The 23,485-nt window shown below is 15.6% G+C and overlaps 4 protein-coding genes across 4 annotated transcripts, besides 52 other annotated features; 2 read left to right on the top strand and 2 right to left on the bottom strand. All coding sequences in view use genetic code 6, as the record gives it.

Moving 5' to 3' along the window:
- Nucleotides 1-309: 309 nt before the first annotated feature.
- Nucleotides 310-2,237, bottom strand: IMG5_038290 (hypothetical protein; the record flags this gene model as incomplete). The annotated part of the gene is made up of 4 exons (XM_004038959.1): nt 310-692; nt 739-927; nt 1,010-1,852; nt 1,973-2,237. Coding segments are annotated over 4 exons (1,680 nt in total), but the record flags the coding sequence as incomplete, so codon positions are not given.
- Nucleotides 701-743: a microsatellite.
- Nucleotides 950-999: a microsatellite.
- Nucleotides 955-1,007: a microsatellite.
- A 387-nt stretch (nt 2,238-2,624) lies between the features above and the next one.
- Nucleotides 2,625-2,658: a microsatellite.
- Nucleotides 2,659-2,968: 310 nt separating this feature from the next.
- Nucleotides 2,969-3,006: a microsatellite.
- Nucleotides 3,007-4,167: 1,161 nt separating this feature from the next.
- Nucleotides 4,168-4,249: a microsatellite.
- Nucleotides 4,250-5,419: 1,170 nt separating this feature from the next.
- Nucleotides 5,420-5,459: a microsatellite.
- Nucleotides 5,460-5,687: 228 nt separating this feature from the next.
- Nucleotides 5,688-5,741: a microsatellite.
- Nucleotides 5,742-5,952: 211 nt separating this feature from the next.
- Nucleotides 5,953-5,985: a microsatellite.
- Nucleotides 5,986-6,633: 648 nt separating this feature from the next.
- Nucleotides 6,634-6,692: a microsatellite.
- A 276-nt stretch (nt 6,693-6,968) lies between these two features.
- Nucleotides 6,969-7,016: a microsatellite.
- Nucleotides 7,017-7,785: 769 nt separating this feature from the next.
- Nucleotides 7,786-7,827: a microsatellite.
- A 460-nt stretch (nt 7,828-8,287) lies between these two features.
- Nucleotides 8,288-8,411: a microsatellite.
- A 192-nt stretch (nt 8,412-8,603) lies between these two features.
- Nucleotides 8,604-8,684: a microsatellite.
- Nucleotides 8,604-8,698: a microsatellite.
- A 1,027-nt stretch (nt 8,699-9,725) lies between these two features.
- Nucleotides 9,726-9,822: a microsatellite.
- Nucleotides 9,823-9,928: 106 nt separating this feature from the next.
- Nucleotides 9,929-9,977: a microsatellite.
- Nucleotides 9,940-9,990: a microsatellite.
- Nucleotides 9,987-10,024: a microsatellite.
- Nucleotides 10,025-11,550: 1,526 nt separating this feature from the next.
- Nucleotides 11,551-11,597: a microsatellite.
- A 159-nt stretch (nt 11,598-11,756) lies between these two features.
- Nucleotides 11,757-11,815: a microsatellite.
- Nucleotides 11,816-11,821: 6 nt separating this feature from the next.
- On the bottom strand, nt 11,822-12,616 carry IMG5_038280 (NLI interacting factor-like phosphatase family protein, putative; the record flags this gene model as incomplete). Its single annotated transcript, XM_004038958.1, has 2 exons — nt 11,822-12,301; nt 12,416-12,616. The coding sequence occupies 2 exons, from the start codon at nt 12,614-12,616 to the stop codon at nt 11,822-11,824; spliced, it is 681 nt and encodes a 226-aa protein (XP_004039006.1).
- Nucleotides 12,327-12,400: a microsatellite.
- Nucleotides 12,617-13,443: 827 nt separating the features above from the next.
- Nucleotides 13,444-13,546: a microsatellite.
- A 435-nt stretch (nt 13,547-13,981) lies between these two features.
- Nucleotides 13,982-14,073: a microsatellite.
- A 941-nt stretch (nt 14,074-15,014) lies between these two features.
- Nucleotides 15,015-15,043: a microsatellite.
- A 27-nt stretch (nt 15,044-15,070) lies between these two features.
- Nucleotides 15,071-15,099: a microsatellite.
- A 213-nt stretch (nt 15,100-15,312) lies between these two features.
- Nucleotides 15,313-15,413: a microsatellite.
- Nucleotides 15,414-15,440: 27 nt separating this feature from the next.
- Nucleotides 15,441-15,483: a microsatellite.
- An 895-nt stretch (nt 15,484-16,378) lies between these two features.
- Nucleotides 16,379-16,436: a microsatellite.
- Nucleotides 16,437-16,451: 15 nt separating this feature from the next.
- Nucleotides 16,452-16,476: a microsatellite.
- Nucleotides 16,477-16,592: 116 nt separating this feature from the next.
- Nucleotides 16,593-16,622: a microsatellite.
- Nucleotides 16,623-17,064: 442 nt separating this feature from the next.
- Nucleotides 17,065-17,115: a microsatellite.
- Nucleotides 17,116-17,155: 40 nt separating this feature from the next.
- Nucleotides 17,156-17,240: a microsatellite.
- Nucleotides 17,177-17,248: a microsatellite.
- IMG5_038270 (intraflagellar transport protein, putative) lies at nt 17,179-20,354 on the top strand. Its single transcript, XM_004038957.1, has 11 exons — nt 17,179-17,355; nt 17,429-17,477; nt 17,534-17,707; nt 17,750-18,201; nt 18,315-18,402; nt 18,496-18,714; nt 18,824-19,219; nt 19,282-19,801; nt 19,862-19,934; nt 19,976-20,108; nt 20,177-20,354. Exons 1-11 carry the CDS (start codon nt 17,267-17,269, stop codon nt 20,252-20,254), a joined length of 2,271 nt encoding a protein of 756 aa, XP_004039005.1. The 5' UTR covers nt 17,179-17,266; the 3' UTR covers nt 20,255-20,354.
- Nucleotides 17,187-17,250: a microsatellite.
- Nucleotides 17,211-17,248: a microsatellite.
- Nucleotides 17,213-17,247: a microsatellite.
- Nucleotides 17,479-17,526: a microsatellite.
- Nucleotides 17,479-17,528: a microsatellite.
- Nucleotides 17,493-17,542: a microsatellite.
- Nucleotides 18,221-18,289: a microsatellite.
- Nucleotides 18,413-18,462: a microsatellite.
- Nucleotides 18,745-18,812: a microsatellite.
- Nucleotides 20,300-20,339: a microsatellite.
- Nucleotides 20,355-20,416: 62 nt separating the features above from the next.
- Nucleotides 20,417-20,459: a microsatellite.
- Nucleotides 20,458-20,512: a microsatellite.
- A 31-nt stretch (nt 20,513-20,543) lies between these two features.
- Nucleotides 20,544-20,597: a microsatellite.
- Nucleotides 20,544-20,600: a microsatellite.
- Nucleotides 20,550-20,603: a microsatellite.
- A 16-nt stretch (nt 20,604-20,619) lies between these two features.
- Nucleotides 20,620-20,668: a microsatellite.
- A 439-nt stretch (nt 20,669-21,107) lies between these two features.
- Nucleotides 21,108-21,153: a microsatellite.
- A 529-nt stretch (nt 21,154-21,682) lies between these two features.
- On the top strand, nt 21,683-22,377 carry IMG5_038260 (radial spoke head protein, putative; the record flags this gene model as incomplete). The annotated part of the gene is made up of 3 exons (XM_004038956.1): nt 21,683-22,002; nt 22,047-22,177; nt 22,253-22,377. 3 exons carry the CDS (start codon nt 21,683-21,685, stop codon nt 22,375-22,377), a joined length of 576 nt encoding a protein of 191 aa, XP_004039004.1.
- Nucleotides 22,378-23,422: 1,045 nt separating this feature from the next.
- Nucleotides 23,423-23,450: a microsatellite.
- Between the last annotated feature and the right edge of the window lie 35 nt (nt 23,451-23,485).

Below are 23,485 nucleotides of genomic sequence, written 5' to 3'. Positions count from 1 at the left end.
TACTTGAATTTATTGAATATCTAAAAGGTTCTAATTAATTATTTTAGTTATATATAAACTTAAATAAAAACAACTTGGGAAACATGAAAGAAAAATTATAAATTTAAAAATAATTATAGAAAATAGAATCTTTATTTTTATTAAAAATATTTTATTGAAAGTAAAAAAGCAAAAATAATTAATTTTTTTTTATTTTTAAATTAATAGAAAAAAATTAATTTTTTATTTTTATTTTTTCGTATAAAAAAATAAAAAAGAAAAGACTAAACATTTTTTATTTTTATAATAATATAAATCATTCATAAATAAAACGATAAACTTTTCCAGTTTCTTTCTAATTAATAGCGTCAGGAATCGCATATGATATATAATTAAAAATATTTCTAAGTTTTTAAGGTTCTATATTGAAATGAGTAGCCCAAAAATCAACATTAAATTTCTTTGGGTTTTAATTATTTAAAACAATACTTTAGTCATTTCGGTAAGTAAAATTTTTTTTTCTTCTGGACTTTGCTTTCCCCCAATTTAACCTTAAAATGTAGAAACTAATTTCTTTCTATCTTATTCAGGTAATTAATGCATTACATCAGTTAATACACTTAATTTTTACAATAAACTAGTATCTTTTAGGTTACGATCTCTTTATCTAATAGGTTCATCGCCCCCAATTAATCTTTTTTATTCTTCATTAGCTATATTTTAATAAAATAAAAAATAATAAATTAAAATAATATATACATTAATTAATTAATTCCTAAATATCATATTTTCTTTATTATTTTAAAACTTTATCAAATTAGTCTTCGTATTCTACTTCTGGGACAAGGATACTATCAGAAAACTCATAAGAATTTCCAACTAAAAGTTCCCATTTTTCAATCCAAGCTTACTCCAATATTTTATTTTGTTTCACAAATTCAGGAACAACTAAATAGAATAAAAATAATAAATATGTATATATATATATATATATATTTATATATTTATATATTTATATATTTTTATATACATAATTTCTTTTATTCTTAAATAGCTCTTTCTTTACATAATTCGCAAAAATCATCAAAATCTTATTAAATTTATTTCAATTTTAGTAAATCTTCCTTTAATTATTTTTCAATAGTAGTTAATTTATTTTCATCTTTTAATTCTATATTTTATAAAATTAAAGCAATAGTAGCATACCCAGCAGCTCTTTTTTCTGCTAAATGATCTATATATTTTAACATGAATTCCCCACATTTATTATACACAAAATCTCTCATTTCATATTCATCAGCTTTAATTTATTCTAAAGGTTCTAATTTTTCTTCTTTTTCACCATATTTATTATATTTTTCTATAACTCTAATAACAGAAGATTCATTCTTAAATTTATATAAATTAAAATATTTAAAAATATATATTACTGTATCTAATCTTGGTCTTCTAGAAAGAATTCTATCTTTGCTTATTTTATCTAATTAGTCAATTTCAGCTTCAAAAAGTTCTGGACAAACTTCAAATAGTAACTCTCTTCTTACTGGAATATTTTGTTCTATATCGTAGTGTACTTTTTCAATAGCCTTTTGAGTTTCAGGATGCATAACAAACCCATGTAAAGTCCTTGACATATATTCATAATAAGTCAGTTAATTTATTACTATGGATTTTTTAATGCCTGTAATTAATACATAATCAGGTTCTAATTCTTCTATTTTTTAATCTATTTAACTTAATTCATTTTTCGTTTGTTATATTTATTATAATTCCTCGTTTATTTTTTATAATTATTTCATTAAATTTTCTTTTTCCTCTTCATTTTCAATATTTAAAGTCTAAGAATCTGTACTTAAATATAGATTATCTTTACCTCCTTAATTTTACTATTAAACATATTATTTATAAGAACTTAAGTTTTCTAAATTTGATATTTCTTATTATTTTTTCAATTCTTCGACTAATTCTTGACTATTCTTAGGATTTAAAATACCTATTTTTTTCTATTAATCTATATATGCAAGTTATTATTCGATATATCTTTTTTTAGTCTTTTTCTTGTATTCAATTAAGGCTAAACGTTATTGCTTTCTTTCACTTTCTATGTCTTGAAATTTTTTTTGGATTTCAATATGGATATATTTTCGTTCTTTATGTAAATGTTCACGACCCGGCATATATACATTGTAGTTTGTTTGTATAAATTTATGGTAAGCTTTTTGGAGACTTTATTTTATTTGGGATAATGCAGTTGACATATTTTTTATTTTTTTTAAGAAATTCTTTTTTTTTTTATATATTTAGATTATTAGATTAAAATAACTTTGCTTCTAACTAAATATTCTTATTTTTTTTTTAAAAAAAATAAATAAATATAAGTATCTTATTAATTATGTAAATATATATATGTTTTTGTTTTATTTTATTTCCAGAAAACTACAAATAATATATTTTATATTATTATTTGCCCTTTTTTTTAATTAATTTTGAATATAAAGACAAATGTATATATCAAATTCATTTTTTATATATAGAATCTTTTTTTTTTATTTAAAAAAAAAATATAATTTCTTAAAATAAAAGTTGTTATATTATAAACAACTAAATCATATATATTAAATTAAAAAAAAATTCATTTATTAATAAAATGATTTAATTAAATAAATATTTATATTAAATTTTATAAAGCTAAAAAAAATACCTTATTTATTTTAATATATATCCTAAAAAAAAAAATATTTTTTTAAAAAAAAATAATGAATACTATTTTAAGATGTAACTCATTAAGTTAGAAAGTAAATTATTTGATATTGAATATCATATAAATATATTTTTTTATTTGAAAATAAAAAAAAATGATTCTAGAATACATTATCAGCAATAATAAGAGGACCAAAAAAGAAAAAAGCAGGCGGAAGTTCTGTAGAAACATAAATATCAGATGATATAATTAATATTTTTAAAGAAAAGCAAGATCCAGTAAAAACAAAAAACAAAAAGGAATTAAATAAAAAAAAAGGAATTAAAACCACTTAATCATTACCCACTTTGGTTATCTCATATATTAGAACCATAAATTACATTTTCTTAAGCTATACAATATTTTGAAACAGATGATGACTTATATGTATTTATAAAATAAATTTAAAAAAATATAATAAATAATAGAAACTTTAACCAAATAATGCCCGAAGAATATTTAATTAATTCAGAAGACAATGTATAACACGTGGTAATTTTGAAAGAAATACAAGACAAAATGTCGTAATATTATTATTTTATAAAAAATACATATTATTTTTTTTATTTTTCTAAACAAAAAGGACTTTGAATCGAAACCAAATTACGAAAGGGATATTTTCTCTGTATCAAAAGAAGAAATTGAAGAATAAAGGAAATTAGAAGAATAATAAGAACAAGAAGCCGAAGACGAAGATGAAGATGCTCCTAAAAAGCCTTAAAGAAATTAAGATTAAGATTGAAAAAAAAAAAATATTAAAAAAAATATTTATTTATTTAATTTTTTTTTTTTTTTTTTCATAATATAATTTAAGATTAATTAAAAATCTTTTCTTTTATTGACATTCTACTTCCATCTTAAGAAGTAATTAATTAGTTTCTTTCTTTCATTATCATATTATGCTATTCTGCTTTATATTATTATACTAAATATTATTCCACTTCGTTTTTAACATTTGAATATTTAAAATTAAAATCAGTGATTTATAATTTCTTTTCTTTACAAAAACAACTTATTGCCTTATTTAAAATGTTCTCGTTATTAAGTTTTTGATTAAATTCTTTACATAAATAGGCATTGAAAAGCATTGCTAGAAAATGCATATCAAAGATAAATTATTTTATATTACTTTAATTAAAATGTCCTATCTTTAATGCATTCTATTATAAAAAAGTATTCATTTAATTAAAATTTAAATACATTCTTTTAATAGATAATTAATCCATAAAAAATACTTCAGATTATTGACCTTTTTAATGATAATTCCAATATAAAACATATTCTAACATAAAATTAACTGAATGCATTAATTTAAACATATAGAAATTTATATCATTTTTATTCATAATAATATATAAATTATCTCTAATATTTTCCAAACATTAACTTATTAATGTAAATATTTGACTAGGATATTTTACTACATCAATATTTTTCTAAAAAAATAAATATTATATATATAAATATAAATATATAAAAAAAATTATATATATATATATATATATATATATATATATATATATATATATACAGAAGGTTACTATGTATAACATTTTCCATATTCAGCTAAAATTCGAGGAATATGCTCTAGTATTTTCGACTTAAAATAAATAAAGATAATATCATAACAACAATCATATACTTATTTTATTTATTCTTTCCATATATTAGTGACTAATAAATGTATTTATGGACTTAATTTTATAACTTCATACTATACAGAAAGTTTTCCCATATTTAAACATGTGTTTATATTAGCACAAGAAGCTAAAATTTAATCTGCTGATAAGGAAACTGCATTTTAAATTATCTTTTTTTTTTTATTATTTTAAAACAAAAACAAAAAAAATAATTTTTTTGTTTTTACTTATTTAAAAGAATTTAAATATTCAATAATAAACTCTTATATTTTTTTTTCCATAAGTTAAATAAATTAATAAGAAAAAACTTTATAGTTTTCCATATCTACATACAATATTAATTTATCAATAATTTAAAATATAATGTTCCAAAATAAAATAGAATGCTTTTATCCTTTTAAATTAGTTTTATTAAAAAACTATTTATATCCTTCATTTATATCTACTTTTACATCCGAAACTTCTTAATAATTGTTCAAAATTTTCTTTTTACTTTAAAAAAAATAATTGTTTATTTTTATAATAAATAATTCTATTTATTTATTATTAAAAATATTTTTTTTAAAAAAAATAATAGAAATAAAACTTCTCAGGCAATTCTATTTCTGATATAAATTTAATTGGTTCGTTTGCATAATTTTCTATTTCTTCATCACAAAAATCTACATTTAAAACCGCGAAAACTTTAAAAACTTCCCAAGTATCTGTATTTTACATTTTAGATAATCGTATTCCATAATTATAAAACATAAAGTCTATTTTTTCACCTAAATCAGGAATAAACATCTACTAAATAATATGAATAATTGCCAATCCTTAACTTTCTGAAATAATTAAGGCATTTAAAATGCTTTTTATATTCTCCACTATAATTGTATATAATAAATTTTAATTATAAAATGAGTATATATATATACATATATCTTCCAATTCAGAATTCCAAAAAATATTATTTCTACAAACACTATAAAATATTTAACATGTTTCTTAAATCCAAAGATTATGTAAGCAAGTATATTTATCACTACTTTTAGACTAAATATTTTAAATAATAAAAGTAATATGTATATATATATATAAATACATATATATATATATATTATTAAAATAATTTTATATATATATTTTTTTTTTTATATTATTATATATATATTTATATAAAATATCATTATTTATATTTATTTTATTATACTTTATAAATTTCATTATATTCATTAATTGTTTCTTTTATATAATCTAAATAAATTTAAGTAATTTATTAACAACTTTCATTATCTAATTTACCTACTTTTTTTACAAACTAAGTTAACTAATTCTATAATAAAACAATATATATATATATATATATATATATATATATATATATATATAATTATATATATTATTATTTTTATTTTTAAAATAATCTACTTCTAATTTTTTTTTCTTATTAATAAAAAAACCTTCACATGATTTTTTTGTTTAATTTAAATTTATTAAAAATTGTATAAGTTAGTTTTATTAATATTAATAATTTTCATTTATCAAATCATTATATATTGATTCAACTAAAATTTGATAATAATACTCTACATTTTTTCTTTATATTTTTTTTATATATATATATATATATATATATATATATATTTCAATTTTTAAATTATTTACTTTATTTCATATTTTGATAAAAATGGTGAATATTTTAAAGATTCTGACATTGATTTTAATATATTTAAATTATCAATAGATTCTGAATAACTTTTATCAAAAGTACTAATATTAATATTATCTAATAATTCGTTTATTTATTCACTAATTTCCTCATTTTCTTTTATTTTTCTTTATTATTCAAATAAATTTAATTTATTATCTTGTATTTAATCATCAGAACTTGAATTTTATTTTTTATGTTTTGCCATATCATTAACCGCCTAAAAAACTTAATTAAGGCTATTTTCAAACTAAGAAAATTATGATTTAATCCCAGCAAACTATTTATAAAATTAATCATATTCATTTTATAAGGAAACAAAATCTTTATAATTATCAAAAATATATTATTATAATTCTTATTTTTCTAATTTTAATTGATTTGTTCCGTTTTCAAATAGATTCATATATAATCTATAAATTATTAAAAAAATTATTAAATTTTATATTTTAAACTTCTTATAAGATGCTATTGATATTTATTCTTATGTTTATATATAACTTTAGTCTATTTAATATTCCATATTTATTTTTTTAAATTTATAAAAAAAAAAAAAATAATAATAAAATATTTATCTTTTTTTTTAATAAAATTTTTTTTATTATATATATATATAATTATTTTTAAATATATATAATATAATATGAAATAAAAGATTGATTTTTAAATATAAATATTTATAAAGATAAATTTAAAATATATATGTATTCATTAATATTTTTATTCTTATATTTATTTTTATTAAAGTTTAAAATCTTTTCTAATTGAACTTAAAAGCTTAATTTTAAATTTTTTTTCAAATGGAAACTAAGATAAAATATCATTTGAAATATTTAATTCTTTTTAAGGCCTTTAATTAAATAGTTATGGCATTAAACTTTTAAGCATATTAATTTCAAACAAATAATCATCAAAGACCTATATATTATAAATATATATATATATATATATATATATATATATATATTTAGTTTTTATTTTTAAATTAATTTATATGTTTTTTAATTTGTTTATATTTATATATATATAAATATATATTTTGTATTTATTTATACTTTTGAAAACTATTTTAATATTTTAGTATAATTCTAATTTATTGAAATATTTCCTTTATTAACTCTTAAATTTAAAATATTTTTTCCAAATAAATGATCATGAAAATGTTAATAAGCTCTACTCTGAAAACCTACTAGTACTTTTTCTTTTTCTTCGAATTCTTCATTTATGTATTTAATTTTTATTTCATCATATCTTTTTATTTCAGCATCTAAAAAAGAAAAAGAAGGTGATTTTTCTACCTATAAAGTTTGACTTTCCTTTTTTTATCAAATCTTACTTTTATAATATATGTAAATATATATAATTACATTAACTTATACTATTTATGGATTTATAAATACTTCGTATTAATCAATTGGATAATCTTTAATTAATATCCAATTTTAATTATTTAAAGTTTCTTTTGATAGAATTAAATATCTTTCACATAAGCAAACTTAATTAGTTGCTAATCCTATAAATTTATTATCTAACGCACATTATTTTATACTCTAAATTTCTTTTTTTATAACTGGGCTTATATTAGAAACTATTTCTTAGCTTGCAAATAATTAATGTGAATGTTCAGATCCATATTATATGAAAAAAGCTTCAAATGCTTTTTCCTTTATTTTTTATTGGGAATTGATTTTATATATATGATTCATTTATATTTTTGTATATTAAAAAAATAAAAGATATATATATATATATATATATATATATATATATATATATATGTTTTTTTTTTAAGATTTAACAAAAAAATATAAAAATTTTTATAAAATTTGATTTTTTTCTAATTCAAAAAAATCCTTATTAATTTTTTTATGTATTTATTTAAAATTATTAATTTTATTAATTCATTTATCCATATAATTATTATTAATTTTACATCATATTAATATTATTTCCATAACTATTCATTATTTATTGTTTTTAATATTCTTATTATTGCTAATAATATTAATATTAATATAATTAATATTATTGAGAATTCATTGCTTATTAAGATTAACTTAACATATTTAAAAATTAATATTTATCTTATTAATTCTATAAAAAATTAATATTTTTATAATTTATTTTTATTTACTTAATTTGAATTGTTTTGTATAGGTTAACTCTATTATAATTATGATTATTAATTTAGTTATTAGTTAAAATTATTACAATCAATTAAATTTAAAGAATTATATAATTATTATTATTATTATGACTATGATTATGATTATGATTATTATTATTATTATAATTATTATTATTATTATTATTATTATTATTATTATTATTATTATTATTATTATTATAATTATTAATATTAATTTTATTGATTTTGTTAATTTTATTTAATAGAAGTATCTTCAATATTAAGTTCAAGTAAATTAGGTAATTATTCTTATTATTTTTATTATTAATTTTAAATATTTTTTATATTATTTTAATAGTTTTAAATATTTTAATTTTATTTTTAAATAAACTATTAATTAGAATTGCAATTTTATTAAACAACTTGTTATTATTAGTTTATTATATTATTATTATTATTATTATTATTATTATTATTATTATTATTATTATTATTATTATTATTATTTTTGATTTTATTTTTAACTATTATAAAAATTAAAAACATCATTATCCTAATTTTACTATTTTGTCTATTAATTATTATTTGACCATCCCCAATCTTATTATTCCCCTATTATATTGTTTTATTTTTTAATCAAAATAAAATTTGTAAATATAAAATATTACAATTATTATTATTAATATTAGACTTATTTTTTTATTAAGAATTTTTTTAATTTTAAAATTCTTCAAAAACATTATTATTATTATTTTATTATAATTAACTTTTTACATCTTTTTACGTAAATTAAGAAAAATCATCATAATTTTCCTTTTTATTATCATATTTTGATTAATTTCCTCTTTATTACAACTAATCGTCTATAATTTTTTTATTTTCATCTTCTTCACTATCATCTTTAGTAAAATCAATAATTTTATTAATTTCCTTAGAATTTTTGCTTTTATTATATTAATAATTTGATTACTAATTACTATATTAATTATGAGATCCATGAGATCCTATAGCCCCTAAATTTCCTTAAACCCTTTACCTTATTAATTTAGCTTAATCTCTTTCATATTCAAGTTTATTTTCATCTGATAATAAAACTACTATTTGACTTGCTTTTTCTCTTATACTACCTCCTCTATCTATTTATTTTTCCATTAATTCGAAATCTGATAATGTCCTTATTTAGTAAATTTAGTCTCTAAATATTTAAATACATGAAGGTGCACCATTTTTTAATAAAAAATCAATTAAATTTAAAGTCTATTTTTTATTTTTAATATAAAAAAAACAAAAATTACTTTTAATATTTTCCGCCAATTTTTATTTTTATTATTTAATCTATGCCATATAAATTATATAATTACATCTAAATCTTAACTTTTTTTGTTTATATTTTTTTTTATTTTATTATTATTATTACTAATTAAAAGATTAATCTGCTATCTATCGTAATATTTTAGGGTCTGTAGACCAATTTTCATTAGATGTTGCATCATGGAGTACTACTTATAAAGGAGTTCTATTCCTTTTTTATTTATTATTAGTTACATTTATATATATATATATATATATATATATATATATATATAATATATAATATAAAAATATATATATATATATATATATATATATATATATATATATATATTAATATTATTATTATTTAAATACAAATTTAATGCTTTTTTCTTTATGTCTTAAGCAATGTTTTTTATTTTATCCATTTATATGCCACTATAAATGCAAAAAAAATATTTTTTTATGATTTTTTTTTTTTTTAATATAGTTTTTTTTTTTATTTTTAATTATAATTTTTAAATAATTTAATTATTTTAAATTATTTATTATTTATTTTTTATGTTTTTTTTTCTTAGTTTTCTTTCTAAATTCGATATTTTTATTTTTATTAAAATTATTAAAAAAAAAATTATAAAAATTGTCTGTTCATACAAAAAATATAACGAAATGAGTTAAATAAATATAAAAAATATTTTAAGTGATTATATTCAAAAATTAATATTTAAGATAATTTAAATATATATGAATATAATAAATTTAAATGAAAGTATAAAAGAATAAAATATAAATTATAATTAAAATATTAATTTGTTATTTTGAATATTAGCTTCTAATTTTAATTAATAAATCTAAAAAAAAAACAAGAACAACAAAAATATTTTTTTAATTATTTTATATATGATATTTATTTTAATTAACATTTATATATATATATTTTAAAGAATTCGAAAAACTTTATTTTTTGTTAAAGGAAATAAAAAAATAAAAAAATATATTAAATTATACATTTTAATAAAATATATATTTTTTTATAAATAAAGTAAAAGATTCATTTGTATATAATATAAGAAACTTTTATTTTATAATTATTTTTAATTATTTTGATACAAATTTTAATAAATAAGCAAAAAAAATACAAAGTAATAAATTATAAATTTAATATTTTTAAAAATAAAAGTATTAAATAATTCTATATTTAAAGAAAAAGATATTTTATAAATAGCCTAAATATATAAAAATGAAGATATTTTTTAGTTAAAAAATAAATTGATTAAATAAGCAAAGTAATTATATAAAATCTATAATTAAAATTAATTGTAAGAACTAAATATTTCTGAAATAACAAAAGGCTAATTAAGGCCCTCAAAATTATACAAATAAAAAGCCATACAAAAAAATAAATAATAGATTTTTAAATTATAAAAGTTATATATACATCATAAATAAACTATATAGGAAATAAAATTGATATGTATTAAAATAAATATAAATATTCATTTAATGATATGTTTTAAAGTAAAACTTTAAAATGAAAATAATCAATTAATTAATGGATAGGTTAAATAATATTTTTAGTAAAAGTTATGGATTAAATTATTTAATATAAAAGAATAATAATAAACCTAATAAAAATAAATTTTGGGTTAATAATATATAATAGATTATTAAAAAATTTTTAATTAAATTAATACCTTAATAAATAAAAAAGAATAAATAAATTAATTTTAAAATAATGAATATTAATATAAAAGATAAATAAATATGTATAAACATTTAATATAATTTTTAAAATTTTTTAAAAAAATGAAAATTAAGAAACAATGAATTATTATGAAAATTATATTTTTTATAAAAATAATACTTAAATTATTTTTGTTTTTTATTTATTTGAAAAATGCTCGAAAAAAAAAAAAAGATTCGAATTATAAATTTTGGTAAAAAAAAAAATTGTGTATTTGAATAATAATAAAAAAAAAACAAATGAAGATATAAAATAAAATATTTAATAAATTAAATGAAAAAATTATTATAAGAAATCCAATAAAAAAATAGAAAAATTATAAAAGTTTTTATAATAAAAATTGGAATTAAAAAAAATAAGAAAAATAGAAATAAAATAAATAAATACATAAAAATATTTATATTAAAAAATAACTTAGATATTTTATATAAGAAATTTTTTTTTTAAAAAAAGAAGAAATCTATATTTTTTTATTTTATTAATAATAATTTGTGTATAATTCAAAAATATTACAAAAATTAGAAAAAAATATTTTAAAAGTAATATTTATATATATATATATATATATATATATATATATATAATATATTTATAAATATATTTTTAATCATTAAATTAATTCTTAAAACAATGTACTAAGTAACATTTCTGGATCCTAAAATTCTGAAAACTAATTTATTTTAAGAACTTTTTTTAAAGTATCTCTAAAATCTTTAACTTAATGTATCGATTTCATAAAGTTAATTAAATTTTTTAATTCATTATCATTTTTATTATCATAAAATGGAATAACAGGAATTCCATTATTTATCTAAAAACCAAAAGAGTAAGCTGCATTATCTACTAACACAATATCACTCATATTTCTATTTTATAATACTCTTAAATCTTTAATATATACACCTTCTTCTGTCGTAACACAGTTTTCCCTATAAAGTCTATAAGAAATATATTAACCTTTTGGATCCAAATAATCTAATACTACATTAGCATAACAACTATGACTTGCTGTAAAAACAACAATTTCATAATATTTACTCAATTCTTATAAACATTCATAGCAATAAGGTCTAATATTTATACCAGCCTTTAAATTTTATTATTTAAAATAAATATATATATATATATATATATATATATATATAATAATTTATATATATATATATATATTTATATATTTATATATTTTTTTTATATTAACTTCAATTATTTCTCCTGTTGGAAATTTGATTGGTAAAACTACATCAGAAGGAATTTATACATTTTCATTACAATGAATAAGTGTTTCATCTAAATCAAATACTAATGTTTTTTATCTATTTTTTTTTATTTCATATATACATAATTTATTTTAGTTTATTTATACTATCTCTTCTTGTTTATAAATAGATTTTCTTATCATCAATAATTTTTTATGGTGTAGTTTTTAGCATTTTTGAAAAATTAATAGCTTGCATAGTTTAAATTAAATGGTCTCTAGCTAATTAATTAAAAGAAGTATTATCGTCTTATGAATCAGAATAGGCTTTAATTAAAGAGGAAATATAATAAAGTTATTATTTATTATTTTTTTATTGAATATAATAAATGTTTTATTAATTTTATTTCTTTTTATTCACTTCGTTATCATTATTTATATTTCCTTTATAATTACTTAAAGTTAGATAACTTTTGGGAATTCCTTAATTAGGATGTAGTTCAATATGAGTGTTTTGATTTATTTTTTCTTCTAATTTATGCACTTTTGTAATATTAGAGGCTGTTTTAGGAGATAAGGGAATTCCTGAACCTTTACTAACTTAAGTAACAAAAGAATTAAGAGGATTATTGTTATTATCATTTAAATTATTAATATTATTTGTGTTAGAATTGCTATTATTATTATTATTATTATTTTATTGATTTAGATTTTAATTATAACCTACATTATTTAAATAATTTTAGTTATTAAATATATTTTTTTAATTTGTATTGTTATAAAAATTATTTAATGAATTTTTTAATTTAGAAGGTGGATTTTAATAAGGAGTCAATTATTATTAATTTTAATCATATACTTATTAATTTTCTTTTGATTTATTGAATGAATCCTATTATTTTTAAAGCTAAAATTAAGTTGAATAAGTACTTTGATCAATTTAGATTTGAGAAGAATATTAACTATTTTAACTTTATTCAGATAATTTTTGATTATTTTGTAAATTTGTTTATGATTATTTTAAATATTTGTATTACTATTATTAATACTATTACTATTATTATTATTATTATTATTATTATTATTTATTATTATTATTATAATTATTATTATTATTATAATTATTTTTATTATATCTGTTGTTATTACTATAATTGCTAATATTATTATTTTTAAATTTGCTTTTATTAGCCTTAATTTAAGTTATTGCTTTATTATTGTATAATTTTTGATTGTTTTAAATTCGTATATTTATCGTTTTCTACATTATTTTAATTATTTGTATTTTTATTTTTAACATTTTCCTTCTAATATGTTTAGTCAATATTTGTTTTTATGCTCATAATTTTATTTTCTAAATAATTTAGTTTTTCTTAAAGTTTTTTATATTCTTAATATTCATCTTTTAAATTTTTATTTTCTATTTTTTAAGTATTTTTTATTTATTTTCGTTTTCAAATGTACTTGACTAAGCTTATTTATTATTAATGGTTGTATTGGGTTAATTTTAGTTTTTTTTTATAAAAATGAGCTTTAACGCGTTCCTATATATTAAGATTAACTTGTTCCTATTATTTATTATCTTTATTATTAAGTTTATTATTAATTCATTGAATATTATTATTACTTTTACTATTACTATTACTATTATTATTATTATTGATTTTTTTGATTCTATAAAGCACTTTATGCTTACTAATTTTATAGTTAATATTTCTATTATGAAAGCTATAACTATTATTATAATTTGTTTTATTATTCAACTAAAGTATTCTATTATGAGGGTGATTAGTTTGTTTATAGAAGTTATTTATTTTAGAAAATATTTTTTTCCTAAATAAATAAAAAATATTTTTTTTTTTTTTTTTTTTTTTTATTTTAATTAAAAAAAAAGTAAATAATAAAACTTTTATTTAACTATAAAAAAAATATAAAAAAAATTACATTTTATTTAGGACTTTATTCATAATTATAATTTTCAAAATTAAGTTTTTTAATTTAATTTGCAGAAGTTTCTGAATATCCCCTTACCATTTCTTTTTTATCTTAAATTTAGCTTTAATTTTCCATTTAAATACTATCTTTTTTACTCCTCAAAACTCTTTCTTTCTCGTTTTCACAAGGAATCCTATTTTCATTATTATTTATCTATTTCTTATTAAAAAAAGTTTCTTTTCTTCAATTTATTTTTATTATTAGGAATTATATTATGTCTATTATTCCCCTCTATTAATTATTTAAGAATATTAAGTGGGCTTATTTATATTCAAATAATTTGACTATTTAGTTTCTAAAATTTCGCTTTTCTTCATATAATTATGATTAAATTGTTATTAATTTGTATTAATAAATCCACTTTAATACATATTATTATTATTATTATTACTTTATTAGAATATCTATTTATTTAAATTACTCTGATTTGTGTTAAAATTATCTATATTACCTTTTTATAATTATTTTTGCTATAAATATGAGTAGTTTTAAGGCTAAGGACTTTAATTTTAAATTGGTTTTTATTAAAATTTATTTATTATAATATTGTTATTTTCATCATTAATTTATTCATTCATTTTCCATTTTTTTTTTTNTTTTCGAGGTCTTTATTTTATTATTTTATTTATTTTATTTTAATTTAAAACTTNTTTATTATTTAANTATATATATATATATATATATATATATATTTAAAATTATAGTTTTGTTTTTTTTAAATAAAAATAGATTTAAGAGATAAATATATAAAAATAAGCTATTTAATTAATTTATAATTTTTAATAAAAATAATATTATTTACTTCATTATTATTTAAATTTTCGTCTCTTGAAAATGGTCTCATTATTTTATTTCTTTTTATTATTTTTTTTTATAAATTTAAAATTAAAAATAAAAATAAAAAAATATATATAAATAATATAAATTAATATATATGTTAATATATATATAAATATATATATATATAAATATATATATTTATATATATATATATCCATATATATATTTATCATTTTAATCATTTTATTTTAATCATATAAATAAATATACATATATATACATATACATATAAATACTTTTATATTAAAAATTATATATACAAAATAAATTATTTTACTAATTTTTTTATTAAATATTTAAGTTTTAAGTTGAATAAGAAGTTTATACAAATCTTGGTTAAGTACATTTATTATTTTATTAAAAAATTTCTTATTTTTAAAAAGTTTGTCCGTTTTTTAACTGCTGATTATAAGAATTTTCTTTATTTCTTTAAATATCATTTAATGATTATATTCCTTAATTATTATGAGTTTAATTAAATTGATTTTAGTAGTTATTTTATTATTAATAATAATGTTAATTTTATATTATATCATTATTATTAATATTCGATTATTATTACTTTTATTAGAAATTCAAATTTTCATTATTTCTATTACTTAGACTTGATTAAAAATAGTTATTTTTTAAAGGCTATTATTATTTATTTATTTATAAGTCTCTATTAGTACTTAGATTTGATGTACTATTGCTTTAATTAATAATACCATATTAATAATTTTGGAGATTTTATTGATTTGTCTACTGTTTTACTCTAAAAAATTTATTTTTTTATTATATTTTCTTGAGAGTTTTATATATTTTTGTTTTTTTTTTTTGTTACTGTTAAGGTTATAAATAAGATGTTTGCTTTTTAGATGTAAGATTATTTTACAAAAATGTTTTGGGAGAAAATTAGTCTAATGATTAACTATCTAAAGGATGTGAATTTTTATTTTAAAATTAATTACTACTAATTTATGCTCCTTTTTTATTTTAATTTATTTTGATAAAAAATATAGTTTTTCTTATGTTTTTATATTTTTTTACCTTATTCGTTATAGTTTATATTATTTTAATTTCGGTTATAAGAATTTATTAGAGGATTGTTTTTTATATTATGATGGCTTTATCTCATTTAAACTTGCATTTTTTTTTTTTTATTATATTTTATTTTAAATTTTTTAATTTTTATTTTTTCTTTATTATTAACCTTTTTTAAAAAAATAATAATAATAATAATAATAATACAATAATTCAAATTTTCTTTATAGTATAAAAATAATTTAATTTATTTATGTTTATTTATTTATTTTTTTTTTAAAAAAAAACTAGGAAATTTATTATTTTTAATGTTTAAGAAAAATTTTATTTGCTATTTTTTATTTTGCTATTTAACTAATTGTAAATTTTTATATTAATAAAATTTGAAAAATATTCATATTAGCAATTTTTTAAAGGATTAACAAAAAAAATTAAACAAAAAAAAAATTCAAAAATAATAAAGAAACTTAAAATATAAATTATTAAACTAATAAAATTTAAACAAAATAAAAATATAAATTTTATCAGTTTATAATAATTATATACAATCATAAAAAATGTAAATAAATTTTTATTTAAAATATTAATATTTAAATAATAAAATAAATATTTTAAAATTTATTTATAATTATAAATACATAAATAACAAAATGTTAATGAACTTAAAATAAAAAATTCTAACCAACTTATATTATATTTTAAAAAATAAATTCAAAATATATATACAATGTATTTATTTTTAATTGTAAAATATTAAATTTCAACATAAAATATTTTATATATATACTACTTTGAAAAAAAAATATTTATTTATTTTTTTAAAAAAAGAAACTATTTATTTTTTTTAAATACTATTTTGATTTATTTAATAAAAATACTATTTTAAAAAATTAAATAATTATATTTAAAAATAAAATAAAGAAAAAATAAAAAAAAAATTTAAAAAATAAATAAAATAAAAATCAAATAAATAAAAAAATCATAAAACCAAAATAAATGAGATTTAAAGTTAAAAAAAACGATATTCTGAAGCACGAAGAAATATCAACTGATTTATCTTGGACTGTTTAAAACGAAGTTTACAGGTAAAAAATAAATCCATATCATTATTTTTAATAAATAAAATAAATTTATTTAATTATAATTTAAAAAATATAGTATTGCTGATGATAACATAATATATAAATGGGATTGTAATACACTTTAAGTAAAATAAAATCATAAAATTTAAAAAAAAAAAAAAAAATTAAAAAAAAAAAAAAGAATGAAAAATTTTTAACATTAGAAAATTATCCAACATGCCTTGATTGGATGCCAGCAGCAAATAAAGGTGTAAATGAAATTTTAGCATTAGGTTTTTCTGACGGAAGTTTCATGTTGATAACCCGTACTGGAAAAATCGATTAACATATAAAAGATGCTCATAAAAATGCAGCTGTAACAAAAAAATAAAATAAAATTAAAAATAAATATATACAGCTAATAACATTAAAATGGAGTCATGATGGTAGCTATTTAGCTACAGGAGGTGAAGACGGTTCAATAAAAACATGGAGTAAAACTGGTAATATTAGAAGTAATTTAGTCTAATTTGATAAGCCTATATATAGTTTATGTTGGAATCCCGATAATAATACAATACTATATTCTTCGGAAAAAAATATTTTCGTAAAACCTCTACAAGCTGGTTAAAAAACAGTTTAATGGAAAGCCCATGATGGTGTAGTCATTAAAACTGACTGGAACCCTTGTAATAACTAAATAGTGAGTGCTGGAGAAGATTGTAAATATAAAATATGGGATAGTTATGGAAGATGCCTATACAGCTCAGCACCTTATGACTATGTTATTACTTCTATTGCATGGGCACCTAATGGAGAATTCTTCGCAGTAGGAGCTTATGGAATGCTTAAATTATGTGATAAAACAGGGTAACTTATAAATATAAAAATATAAATATATATATATATATATATATATATATATATATATTTATTTATTTTTATAAATATATTATATTTTTATTTTATTTTTAATTTTTAAGATGGACTTATTCTTTTGATAAAGTTGATGTAGGATCTGTTATGTAAATTAGATGGTCAGCAGACAGTACTATATGTGCTGGAAGTTGCGTAATCAATTTATATATATATATATATATATATATATATATATATATATGTATATATATAATTTTATTTTTTTTAAATAAACATAATTTTAAGGGGTCTGGACATGTAATATTTGGATAAGTAGTAGAAAGAAGTTTAGTTTATTAAAATTTTGAAGTAAATTTAATAGAAGATAATAAAATAACAGTAAATGATTTAATAAATGAAATGCACGAAGAGTTAGATTTTAAAGAAAGAGTTATTAATATGAGTATGGCTTATGGAAATTTAATTGTTACTACACATTCTTAATGTTATATTTATGCATTTACAGTAAATTTATATAAATAAAATATAAAATGCATATACATATATATAATTATATAAATATATAAATATATATATATATATATATATATATATATATATATCATTTTTTTAGAATTGGAATACTCCTTAAATTTTTGATATAAAAGAAGCTGTAAGTTTAATAATTTAATCGCCTCGTTATTTTTGCCTAGTATAAGCAATATAAGGTATTGTAATTTACAGTTATGAAGGTAGAAAAATATCAAACCCTAAAATCCCTGGAATTAAATTCGAATTATTAAATTCTTCGAAAATATCTTTAAGTTAAGATGTTTTTGCTATTGTAGACGGTGCAAATCCTAAAATAATAAGATTCTATGATATTTTAAGTGGAAACCAAATGAATTTTATGTTAGATCATTCTTTGGAAGTTTTAGAAATTCATTTAAATAATACTGATTAAGCTTCAGATAGAAAGATTGCTTTCATGGATATTAATCATGATTTTTATTTATCACCGGTTCATAAAGTAACCCATAATAAAAAAAATACAAAAAAACTAATATATATATATTTCATAAAAAAACCTAGAGAGATGTAACAAAACTAGCTGCTATGACCGATAGTTTTTTGTGGAATGATAAACACGACATTTTATCTTGTATAGCAGACGGTCGTTTATAAACTTGGTATTATCCTAACGCAATTTATGTAGATAAAGATTTAATGAGCCTCTGTAAATACACTAAGGAATCTTCTGATATAGGCCGAATAAGCTAAATGATTAATTTTAGTGGATCTTAAGTTACTTTGAGGAGAAAAGATGGAGGTTTAATTACTTTAAATGTATCCCCTTATCCAAGTATTTTGTTTGATTTTTGTGAAAAAAATAAGTGGGAAAAAGCTATTAAATTATGTAGGTTTGTTAAAGAATAATCTCTTTGGGCTTGCTTAGCAGCTGTATCTTTACATTCTAGAGAATTGAATACAGCTGAAATCGCACTTGCATCTATAGAGGCGGCTGACAAAGTTAAATATATTGAATATATTAATGAATTACCTTCTGAAATTTCAAAATAAGCTGCATTATCTGTCTATTTTCATAAAAATAGTAAATAAAACATTTTTTTATTTAATATGTATTTATTTTTAAATTATAAAAAAAAAAAAGCTGAAGCAGAATAATCTTTATTAAAAAATAAATTATTTTATAGAGCAATAAAATTAAATATTAAACTTTATAAGTATTTTTTTATTTTTAAAATAAAATAATTTATTTTTATAGATGGGAAAGAGCTTTAGAATTAGCTGTTTAAAATAATGTATATGTAGATATGGTTATTGGGTATAGAAAAAAATATTTAGAATAAGTTAAAAAAGAAGAAACATTAAAAAAATTTTAATAATATTAAGATAAAGTAATAATAAAATATTATTTTTATAAATTAATATAAAAATAAAATTATAAATGTTTCTTTTATTAAAGGTAGAAATTAATTGGTAATAAATAAAAGAAAAAATTAAATAAGAAAAAGAAAAAGAAAAAGTTACTAAATTTAAATGATTTATATAAATATAAAAAACTATTAAAATAAATATATTTTGTTAAAATATTTATTTATTTTATTAATATTTAATATTATTTTATTTATGAAATATTTTTAGTATTAATATATATTTTTTAAAAATTATAATAATTTAGTAAAACATAAATTTATATTATATAAAAAATTATAACAAAAATTAAAATTAAAATTTAAAATAAAAATATATATTTATTTATTTATTTATAAATATAAATATATATATATATATATATATAATAATAAATAAATAAAATATCTTATTTTATATTTAATTATAATATTTTTTTTAATATATTATATATTATTTTTTAATTATTATATTATATAATAGAAGATTAATTCATTATATTTATTTTATTTTATTTTCTTTTCATTTTTTTTTTTTATTTTATATAAAAATACAGCAATTTATTAACCTAATTTTTTATTTTATTAGAATTTTAATAACTTTGAAATGATTTATCTATATAACATAATAAAATTTGTAAATATATTATATTACTGTTATTCATTTTTTATATATTTTATAAATAATTCATGAATTATATAATTAATATGAGCTTTTGACTTTTTTATATTTAATTTTAAATTTTTAGAGTGACCAAATATAAGAAATATTTTTATTAATTAAAATAAAACATTACTAATTTAAGATATTAATGCTTTAAATGTTTAGAAATTCATTTTATTAATATAAATAAAATTAATTAAACAGTTCTATAAAATTATGTATCATTGGAAAATTTCAAAGATTTTATTAGATTAAAATTTTATAATATTTTTTTTTTTTATAAATAATTTTATTATGATATTTTAATTTTTAATATTTTAAAATAAATTAAAAATTAATAAAAATAAATATATAAATAAATATATATATTATCTATTAAATTTTATATTTATTATATAAAAAATAATTTATTTAATTGATATTTCATATCATATAATTAATTTTAAAAATTATTTTTATAAAACTAATAATATAATAGAATATATTTCATAAAATAATAAAAATTAATTATTTATTATGTATAGTTTATATATTTATAAAAAAAATGATTTTATTATATTTATATGTAATTAAAGGATTAAATTATATTTGAAAAAGAAAATAATAATAATTTATTTAAATAGAAAAAAATTATAAAAATAATTTAAATAAATTATAATAAAAAAAAATACATAAAAATTAAAATATAATTCTCTCAAATATTTTAATATAAAAAAAAGTTATAAATCAAATATGAAATTCATAAATTTTTTAAATTTCCTATATTTTAATTATATATATATACATTATATATTTATTTATTAAAAAAAAATAAAAATGGATTTTTTAAAAAAATTTCTAAAAATTGAAATAGAATAAGATGAAAATAAATTAAATAATTCACAATAGTTAATATATGAGACAGGGGATAAATATATAGGTAAATATTAGAATATAATTTTACATATAAGTTTAAATTTTTCTTTATATTTTTTAATAAAATTAATAACACAATAAATAATTAATATGTTATTTATTATTTTAAATAAAAAATAATAATAATTTATTTATTTTTTATTTAATAAAAGGTGAATTAAATAACTAAGGATAAAAACATGGAAAGGGAAAATTATGGTATTAAAATGGAGACAGATATGAAGGAGGATGGCTTAATGACAAAAAGCATGGTTAAGGAAAATAATATTTTAAAAACGGAGAACTTTTTATTGGAATATGGTTTTTTTATTATAATCTTAGAAAAAAAAAAAGAAAAAAAAAAGGTAATAAGGATAAAGATTTGGATATGGCTAATATTTTTTTTCTAATAATGAAAGATATACGGGAAATTGGTTAAATGACATGAGACATGGAGAAGGAACCATGTGGTATAATAATAATACTAAATATATAGGTAATTTTATATACTTAGATAATTTTTATATAAATAAAAAAATAAAATATAATGTATATATATATATATAAAAAGGAACTTATTATAAAAATAAAAAAATATGGTAATGGCAAATATATAGACTCTTATGGTTAGGAAAAAGAATAATTTTGGGACCATGGAAGATTACTAGAACCAAAAAAATAAAAAAAAGACTCTGAAAATGACTCAGAAAATAATAGTAAGAAAAAAAAAAAAAAAAAGTTTAATTCTTGGAATATATTAAATTTGGTTTAATTTTTTAATTAATAAAAAAAAAAAGATAAATCAGAAGATTTAAAAAGAAAAAGTGAAGATGTAAGAATACCTACATAAACTCCGAAATTAGACAAAAAAAGCCCAAGTTAGAAATCAGATAGATAAGATCATCATTTTCAAACAAATACAAAAATAGAAGATGAAGGAAATTTTTATTTAGAATCTCAAAATGATTAAAATAAATTTAATTAAAGCATTAATTAATAAAATAGCAGAACTGAATATGAAGAAGTACAAAACAAAATAAATGAAAATATTATTTATATATATATATATATATATACATTATTAGGGGGGTCAAAGTAATTTAGAAAGTGTATAAGATGGTTCGAAATCAATAAATATATAAACAGAGATATTAGAATCGAATCAATATTTTGGGACTATAGGAATGAGCATATAGAATGGGATAAATACCAACTAAAGCATGAATTCATATGATGATAATAAAAATTTAGATTATTCATTGATTGAATAAATGGAAAGCTACTCATAATATAATTAATATCCTCGATTGTGTATACAAATATATATATGGATTTTATTAAAAAATGTGTAGTAAAAGATTGGAAAACGGAACATGTTTGCATTTGGTTAACGAAAATTGGTTTAGAAGAATATGTGGAGAAATTCAAATAGAATTAAATGTGTGGATAGAGCATTTTTTTATTAAATGATGAAGAATTGATTAATTCTTTTGGAATGAAAGCTTTAGGGAAAAGGAAAATATTTTCGAAATAACTTTCCATATTGAAAAAATATATGGAAAATAAATTAATTAATGATCCAGAGTTTAAATAAACATTAAAATAGATTTAAAAAAATGCCAAAATTAATATAATTAAAACTAAAAAAAATATAAATAATGGAAAATATTTTAATAATTATCGAAGTATTGTTGAGGAAGAAGAAGATGAATATTAATTAAATAATTAAGATTCTTCTAGGTTTTTTTTTTTTTTTTTTTTTTTTTTTTGAATATAAATGTTATTTTTAAATGTTTAATTTTAA

Source organism: Ichthyophthirius multifiliis (assembly GCF_000220395.1).
Source record: "Ichthyophthirius multifiliis unplaced genomic scaffold scaff_1120509249859, whole genome shotgun sequence".
Classification (NCBI taxonomy): Eukaryota; Ciliophora; class Oligohymenophorea; order Hymenostomatida; genus Ichthyophthirius; species Ichthyophthirius multifiliis.
This window is presented reverse-complemented; position numbering and strand designations above follow the sequence as displayed.